This window comes from Dipodomys ordii, unplaced genomic scaffold (assembly GCF_000151885.1).
Source record: "Dipodomys ordii isolate 6190 unplaced genomic scaffold, Dord_2.0 Scaffold286, whole genome shotgun sequence".
In the NCBI taxonomy this organism is placed as follows: Eukaryota; Metazoa; Chordata; class Mammalia; order Rodentia; family Heteromyidae; genus Dipodomys; species Dipodomys ordii.
The window spans coordinates 935,679-944,855 of record NW_012267502.1 but is presented as its reverse complement, the minus strand read 5'-3'; the positions used below and the strand labels follow the sequence as shown (position 1 = coordinate 944,855).

Sequence of the window (9,177 nt, the reverse complement as noted above, 5' to 3'; positions counted from 1 at the left end):
TTGAGCCACAGCGCCACTTCTGGCTTTTTTCTTTTTGCTTATGTGGTGCTGAGGAATCGAACCCAGGGCCTCAGGCATGCAAGGCAAGCACTCTACCACCGAGCCACCTTCCCAGCCCCTGCCTTTGTTTTTTAAACAATCTAATATGTGACCTTTATTGGAAATACGCATAAATTAAATCTGCACTGATAACAAGCCATTTAGAACAATTGTCTTGAACATACATAAGGAATGAGGACAGTTTGAAGATAACCAAGTTTTTGTTGTCCACAAGAATGTACTTATGCTTCTTGGTCTTCAACACACGATTCTGGAACTTCCACACCACCTGGGCCAGGTGGGACTTTAAGGAACATTTGAGTTCTACCATCTCACCATGCTTGAGAATATGCTGCTGGAGGCTTACTTTACTTTTATCTGGAACATCAAGATAAATGTGCACTGCATAGACAACTCTGTTCATATACCTAACTGTTTTCAAAAATAGGTTAATACCTCACACGACACAATAGCCTCAATAATTGAATACAATTAATCTTCAGGACAACTGAGAAGATAAAGACATGCACAAACAAATAAAAGCAGACCCTGAGGACAAGGAAAAAGGACAGTCTGAATAGCAAAAATCCCCCTCATCACTGCACGTCCCAGGAGAAAATACATCAGGCTTGGGGAGACCAGGCACTGGCCAGCTCTATGTCTAACAGTGGCACCCTGAGTCAAAAGTCAAGTGCTCTCCTAGCAACTTCAGGGAATCTTGCATTCAATTCCCTTCTCTTCTACTTTTCATAACCTGAAGACTACTGTCTGCAGAGAGGAGAAGAGGGCTGGTGCTGGGACATCCTGGCCTGATTGCACCCTGCCTCTGGTCACAACACATTCCCAGTGATCAGTCCCAGGGAATGGGATCCTGCAAAGAGGTACACACTAATGGAAATAACGATGACATACATGCCTCTTGTAAAGGTATTGGTATCAGAAAACTTTTTGATTTCTCATCTGTTCAGATATTTACAGATGTATAATGAGATAATATTTTGTCTATAGAGTCTAACTATAGACTCCATTTATGTTTCAAGTATATCTTATACAGAGAGCTTGAGTAAATTTATACCTTTTTGAACATAATTTTGTGCGTGAAACACAATTTTAGAATGTGGAACTTTTCACTCACACTGGCATGTTTCTGATTTGTGGATTTTGGATCAGAGCTGCTCAACACATACCCAATGGCTGCTTCTTTCCCATTCTTAACAGGTCATAGTTTAAATGAGCTCCAGCTAAGCAAAACAGAAAAGATGGGCACAGAGAGTACTTTCCAGTGTACCCACATACCCTACATAGGTTCAAACAGTGAGTGACAAAGGTCACTCACTGGTGTAGGACATGACTTAAGACCTTTGTTCAGAGTGGATAAAGAAAAACAAGATAAGCAAACACGACAGACCCAAAACACTGTAAAATGGTAGAGAGGCCTGGCTATTGTCGCAGTGGTATTTCAATGAGGAGCACTTACCTAGGCATAAAGACACATTACCGCTCATATCTTGAATCCAAGCCCTGCAAGACAAAGGACACTCACAAGTCACTGTGTATTCATTGAAGAGTTTGCCCATGGTAACTGGCCAGTACCTGCTGCGGTCCTGGGCCTCATGAAGAGCCACACAAGTAGCTGACAATGGGCTCCAGACACAGTAGGGGTCCCGTGCCAGCACGGAGTCCTCACAGCTGCTGTGATTCCTGCAGAAGGCCAGGGGGACCTGGACCACTCCTGAGTTGGAGCCAGCGTAGATAAACTTGCTGGTCTGTGTGTAGGAAACAGAGACAGAACAGATATAAGGTGGATCTCCAAGCCCCTCCAGACGTATGGGAACAACTATGGAGTGTCTTCAAGTGCTGCAAACTCCTCTGACATTGTGCACACTAGCTTTGGTCTGTCACTAGCTTCAGGGCCACTCCAGCAGCCCACTGGATACCAGCAGAATTTCCAGATACCGATGATCAGGAGTGTTGATTGTATCTAATGAACTCAGCAGAAGAAGAGCACAAATGTGGTAGCACACATCACATCTCTGTCCTTGGCCTGAAAAACCTTGTTTCCAATTAACAACCTAGAATACCTATTCTAGGATCAGATTCCTAAATGTCTACACAAGTCGGTATTTTAAAGTCAGATGACATACAACTTTTATTCACCATTAGAGGGTACATTCAGCATCAGTTCAACATCTGGCTGGAGCTCATGAACCTCTCTTGAACTCAAGTCTCACAGGCTGCAGGCTTCCAAAAACCCAGGGCCACATATTTGCCTGAGTAAGCACAGATACACAAGGGAAAGCAACTCCTCTCCCAAGATGAAAACTGTGATAACAACAAACAGAAGACAGGACTTGAACTAGTCTCAGTTACCTCTTTATAACAGACCTGGGCAGTTTTGACATCAACCCCTTCCAGATCAACCTGGTATATTCACCTTATTGTGGACGTGTATAACCATTTCCTAGGAGTAGACAGAGTGGATCTTGCTGGGGACACCTATGAGTTGGCATGGACAACTCCTACAGAGACTGGTGGCACTGGGCAGTCTTGGGGTGCTCAGCCTCATCTATTTACCCAGTGAGAATGAATGGGTAGAAGTAGAAGATAGGGGTTAGCTGTGGATAGGTCCATCAGGATAGGGGTGGTAACAGCAAGGCTTCACATAGTATGCCACAGAGGTAGTGTACAGAACAATCTTCTAGGCCCCAGGTCTGCACCCCAAATCCTAAGGTGGTTTCTGGTTGGCTTGGTTGGAGCTCAAATGCAACCACTTTTTGACAATGAGCCATACCCTACAGGGTCAATGGGTAAACGTGGAAGTGAGAGGGAAGCCATCTCCCAAGGACAGCGAGCATTACCTGCTACAGGACATGCCCCTGTGCGAGGCCATGCTATCATCACCCCATCCTGAAAATCCAAAATCATAAAGTCATTTCAAAATCAAGTATGTATATGTGTATGTATGTATGCATTATTTAGTGCTGGGGCCTGAGCACTGTCCCTGAGCTTTTTTGTTCAAGGGTAATGCTCTACCGCTTGCATCACAGCTTTACTTCCAGCTTTATGATGCTTAATTGGAGATGAGAATCAGACAGCTATTCCTGCCCCTACTTGGGGCTAGCTTTAAACTGTGATCCTCAGATCTCTGCCTCCTGAGTATCTAGGATTACAGGTGTGAGCCACTGGAAAGAAAAGGCCAGGCCTAGTGTGTCACACCTGCTATTTAGGATGCATAGTTTGGGAAGATCACCTTCCAAAATCAGTTCAAGTGAGATCGCATCTCAATAAACTGGAAGTGGGGTGACATCCCAGCTATGCAGGAACCATAAATAAGGAGAACGAAGTCCAGGCTGGCCCTGGCAAACATGCAACACTATGTTAAAAAAAGGGCTTTGAGGGAATGGCTCCCATCTGCCTGGTAAGTACAAGGTGTAAGTTCAAACCACAACACTGTCAAATAGGCAAAAAAGAGTAATCTAGTGAGCAGCAATGTACAGCCTTAATGAGGGGCATAGAGGGGTAGCCATCTCCTATCTGGAAGCCAGGATAGAGAGGACAAGGGGAGGGATGGCAAAGACCGGCTAATACAGCCATGCTGCAAGTTTCTGAATTCTTTCAGCCCCTTTAGCATCTTAAGACCAGAGTGCAAACTAGTACAGATACCCAGTATCAAAAAACTCATGGATAACTTAAGATTTCCTTTTCTTTCCCTTTTAGAACTGCTGAGCAAATGGACTCCACAATGTCTGACAGGGGAGGAAGATGAGGAACTGGGGACTGAAAACCAGCTACAGGCTCTTGTGCTTTGTGGATGGGGAGGGAACAAGACCCTGAAGGGATATTTATAAACATATACCTGTTAACAGGTCAGCTCTGCTTCATTAAGGTGGATGGGGGCTGAAAGGGACTCATCTGTGGGCTATTTACAGAGTGGCTTGGGCAAGCACCAGCTCCAGAAATTCAGCCCTCTGCAGGGCCAACGTGAATGTTTACCACCTCCAACAGGTTGCTCTGGCACACTGCAATCAAACCTGAGATTCTCAGGCATAGAGAGAGGCACATTAGACAGAGACTAGTTCTGTTAGATCCAGATCTTGACAATGAGGTAGGTATACATGAGAAAGGCCACGTAGCAAGGTCAGCAATGGACACTACAAATGTGATCCAACTTACAACTGTGACCTAGGGCAGAAGACCACAATATGGGTCCCGTGCATAAGGCCTTCAGGGACTCTGGTGAAGGGAATAATGAGAAGGAGTATCCTGGGCTGAGTGGTACATGGCAGAGTATTCCCTTTGGCATCTCAGTAGGGTCAGATGCCATTCTCCACAGAATTTCCATGGATCCTGTACTACACAAGACTCATGTAACAGTCGCAGTCACCAAGTGAAGATGTGCTTTTAAACTCATTGTATGGGGGGGGGAGGGGGGAGGCTGGGAAGGGATGTGAAGGGTAAACCAAAGGAGGAGGCTGCAATGCTTGGTAATAAATGTACGCATTATCCTGCCCATGTAATTGTAACCCCTCTGTACAGTATGTTCACAAATAAAAAATAAATAAATTAAAAAAAATAAACTCATTGTATGATGAGGAAACTGAGACAAAGAGCAGATAGCTGGCTACCCAGGGTTACACAGCCACATATAGCAGTCAGAATCTGCCTGCACTGTGTTCCTCATTTCTCCATCTCGGATGTAAAATGGAGTAGTACCAATTCCCATGGCCACATAGACATGTGACAAGGGATGGCATGCTACAGCCAGAGGCCAAGTCCAGAAGTCTGATTCAACCTTCTACTTTTGAGGTTGAAAAGAGAGGAATTTGATAACCTATGAAAAGCTTAGGACATGCTAAGCTTGGTGTGCAGAGGCAGGTTTACTCTTACACATCTCATCCACAACCAACTGGGACTATTGAACAGAACTGAGCACCTGTACTGGAGTTCTCAGCCTCCAAGTCTCCAAATCCTAGGCCATTGGCAGTAAACATCTGTTACCTCAAGGATCTGTAGAATGACCTATTATTTCTCTTCTGTACTCCTTCATTGATAAGGACATACATGACATCTCACCAACACAGTCTGCAATTGCACAGGTTCAGGGCACAAGAGGCTATATTCATGGGACAAAGCCTGTCTCCATAATGCTAGAATGGCTTTGTGTGCATGTCCAAAGGCCACCTCACATGAGCTAGGCAGCCCAGGTTGGCCAGTCTAACATCACAGTCAGGCAAAGCCACCTTGCCAGGCAGCCCCACCCCTCCAGCCATGCTGACTGAGCCACTTAACCTTCATTGAAGACAATAGCAGTGTTTGGACTGGTTCAGAGTTCTGGAAAAACCTTATCTCCTCAATGATGTGCATGCCATTTTTAAGTGTGACAGCTTTGTGCAGGGTTCCCTGGTCTGCAAAGTCAAATCCACATGTGAGTGAGAGCCCAAGAGGAACACACTGAAGACACCAATTTCAGTAGCAAACACTCCCCCTTTTCTATTCTCAAGTCATTTTCTCAATGAAATTCATAGACTAAGAGGAAAAAGTTGTATTAGGACTGAAAAGAAAGCCCTTGGCAAAATAAAGCATTGAAATTTGAGTTGCAGGTTTTATTCTGATTTTCTTATAAAGAATGAGAACCTGGACCCATGATTGATTCTCAACAACCTTCATTAACAAAGTTGATACTGAAACAGTTGAAGGTAGATTCCCTGTGAGGTGGTTTCTGGGTACCAATAGTTCTCCAGGGACTCAACCAAACTGAGGTCCCAAGCAGACCCTCACATGGCACAAAAGTCAGCTGGAATATTCCAAGGGTGAACATAGTGGCTTGCCAGCTACTGTAGCTGCAGGCCATTTTCCTAATTCCAGAAATACTCATTCCAGAATGTACAGATGAGGGGAGGTATGTCTCCCACAGGTCAGGACAAATCTGTCCCTGGCTGTTTCCATGGGACAGGGACAAAGACTCCACCAGCCCAGAGGAATGCCAGGGTGATTGGTGCTTATAACTGCTGCTGCCTTGGATATTATCTGGGTCCTGTGACAACAGGCATTTCTTTGCAGCAGCTCAGCACAGACACAGACTAGGACCTGCAAGTTTAACAAGCACTCCAACTGTCTGAGGGTCACAGAGTCCTGGTGTAGTAATGTCTCAGAAATCCATTTACACTCTCACAAACTGCTTGGGTAACCTCAGGGGAGATGCTTTGTGATCTACTTACAAAGGATATTAAGTGAAGAACACAGAGACAGTGTGACTATCAAATCCTCAGAACCTACCTGTGCTGACAAACATTACATCATAGACTTTCCAGTCCAGAGCCCGGATCCTGTCCACCATAATCTGGGTATATTTTACATCTTTTTTGACTAACTTGGGCCTGTTGCCTATTGGAGTTACTGAGTCATTTATCAAAGGGTGGTCTCTGATGAAATTGAGTGTTTTGTCTGGTAAATCCAAAGAGCTGGTGTAGTTGGCTGTGCGTGCCTTGCCGTTGATGCACTGTTGAGGGCAAATTTTTTCCTGGTTAATGTGCCTGCCTGACCATCACTGACCAAGCACAGCATCAGGAATTATGTAAGGTACAGCACTGGGGACACATACTGAATGCCTCCAAAGAAGGGTGACTGTGGAAACCTGAAGTAGTCTTTCTGCAATCATCAGAGGACAGTTCTACAGCATATCTACAAGGTACAATTATGTTTTGAGATTAACCTGGGCCTGCCCATAAACAAGACAGAAATTATTTATCAATGAAAAACTATCCGGCTTTTGAAACTGAAAACACATTTGATAGATTTCCCACTTGGCAAGAAGCAAACTACGTACTGGGTTGAAAAACAGCCCAATTCTAAACAGCATAAAAGATGAAAGTAGAAAATGAGTTTTTGATATCAGCTTCCTGGTATATGTAAACCAGAATTCATTAGCACAAGAAAGCATGTTTTGGTGGAACCAGTCTACACAGAAGGGCTGGTGATGGAGTCAGGGCCAGACACCTAGAGAGAACTGGTCCTGGGAATTGTCACATGGACCAGGTCAGGGCCCCTTTGAAAGACAAACACCATGTGGGTAACAATAATTGGATACCTAAGACAGTCTAGATGTTTTTTCTTTTTTACCTAAAATTTACTATTTTTAGTTGGAAAAGTTGTGACTCCTATTGAGTAGTGGTCAGGATAGTACATGACACTGTAGAAGTTTCTGTGGAGAAATAGTGTGTTTTTCTATGGGAGTTAATCCTTAATTATATTATGCAACATTAATTTCACAAGTAGTGTGTCATTAGCATATTCTATTTGGACAGACCCAGTGCAGAATGAACAGGAGAAGGGCCAGCTGCATGTTTCAGCTTTCAGGCCAGGTGGACATTTCTTGTGTAGATAGAAACCCTGTGGCCAGGCACCACCCCTACAGGGAACACTATGTCAAGTTTCACCCTCTGAGCCTAGAACCTTGAATGAGAAGCATGACCCTCTCCAGAAGGCCCCATGCCTCTCACCATTCCTGGCCTTGGAGTAGGCAAAGGGCCATTGTAGCTCATCCATTTGGTATGGGATTTCATTGTGGTGCTCTGCATGTACTTCCCATGTGTGAAGACTGCCTCTACCATGGACAGTGTGTAGGCGCAGACAGCAGACAGCTCTGTGTTGTCCCTGAAAAGGGCAGGCCACAATGAGTGCCCACAGAGCAGCAGGCCATGAAAAGGGCATATACCCCACCCACCAAGGGCACTTACAGCTTCAAAGTAAAGAGTCCATAAAATATAGGCTCTTTAAGGCCTGGGGTCCGTAGCACAAAGACATCTTGCAATATGTTGAAGATGTAGTGCACGTCTGTCCAGGAGCAAATAAGCTTGGCTTTCAGGAAGGAGGTCCACTTTTTTTTCAAGATCCTCAGGCCACCCTTGTCCCCCTGAAACCTCAGAGACAAGACATGTGAGGGAGCCAACATGACTCCACAAGTAGTGGTGTGCAAGCAGGGTGCAGTGCCCACCGGCTCTTGCCAGTGCCAGGCGAGGCCTACTCGACAATCTCTCTGAGTGAAAGGAAAGTAGTTACTTCTATGATGGCTCTGATCAGACTCTGGATCAAAGTTAAGCAAAACACGTAACTCTGATGTTATCCCTTAGAACTTACTGATGACAGCTAAAACAACCACATCCACTGTGTACCACTAAGCACTAGCATTAGTTTTGATCTGGACTGGCCCTTGGCCACTAGGCAAAAGCCTAGTAAGAAGTAGGTGGCCTCCTGCCCTGAAGACTATGAAATCTGTGGATGACCTTCTTTGAGAGATCCAAGCTTATATTTCCATTGCACTTGCTGACTTATGGTGAAAGTGTTTCCACCTACTAGCTTGTCCCATGATACCACTAGTTGATGACTAAGAGACAACTTGAACTCACATGAATTTATGTTCCAGAGAGAATGTATTGATCCCTCTTGTTCATGGTTACTTTCCTGTGGTTATCTGTGGTCAGTCACAGTCTATTACTATTTGTTTTTACCTTTTGGAGTAAGAAACCACATTCACATGAATCTTATTACAATATATTTTCATCATTGTTCTTTTTACCATTAGTTATTATTTCTGACATCTTATGATGTCTAATTTATACATTAAACTTTACCATAGGTATGTATGTATAGAAAAAGCAGCATATATAGGGTCAGTACTGTCTGTGGTTTCAGGAATTTTCTGAGGGTCTTAGAATGAACATCCCATGGGTCAGGAGCATCACTGAACCAAAAGTAGGAAATAGACATGCAGTAAAATATGAGATAGAAGATCCTTGTTATCCAGGCACCAATGGCTTACTACTGTAATCCTAGCTACTCAAAAGGCTGAGACCTCAGGATGTTGGTTTGAAGCCAGCCCAGGCTAGACAGTCTATGAGACTCTTATCTTCAACTAACTACCAAAAATCTGGAAGTGGAGCTATGGCTCAAATGGTAGAGTCTTGAGCATAGTAGCCTTGAGCACAAAAAACTCAGGGACTGTACCCAGGCCCTGTGTTCCAGCCTTGAGACTGGCACAGAAGAAAAGGACCTTGTGTATTTCGTACACAATGAAAATCTCACCCTATTCTATCACTGTTGTGTGATCACAGGAGGACAAATGATTTTTATGAGGCTTTT

At 44.4% G+C, this 9,177-nt stretch overlaps 1 protein-coding gene across 1 annotated transcript in view; it reads right to left on the bottom strand.

Annotated features, from left to right (window-relative positions):
* The window catches only part of LOC106001325 (semaphorin-4D-like), a gene marked incomplete at its 3' end in the record, with an annotated part of 38,907 nt that overhangs the window by 17,911 nt on the left and 11,819 nt on the right, over positions 1-9,177 (bottom strand). Inside the window, exons 8-14 of the mRNA XM_013036435.1 lie at positions 7,776-7,951; positions 7,539-7,692; positions 6,316-6,538; positions 5,329-5,444; positions 1,633-1,805; positions 1,517-1,560; positions 254-417 (exon numbers count right to left, since the gene is read on the bottom strand). Coding sequence (XP_012891889.1) covers positions 254-417; positions 1,517-1,560; positions 1,633-1,805; positions 5,329-5,444; positions 6,316-6,538; positions 7,539-7,692; positions 7,776-7,951 — 1,050 coding nt within the window. The remainder of the gene's footprint in view (positions 1-253; positions 418-1,516; positions 1,561-1,632; positions 1,806-5,328; positions 5,445-6,315; positions 6,539-7,538; positions 7,693-7,775; positions 7,952-9,177) is intronic.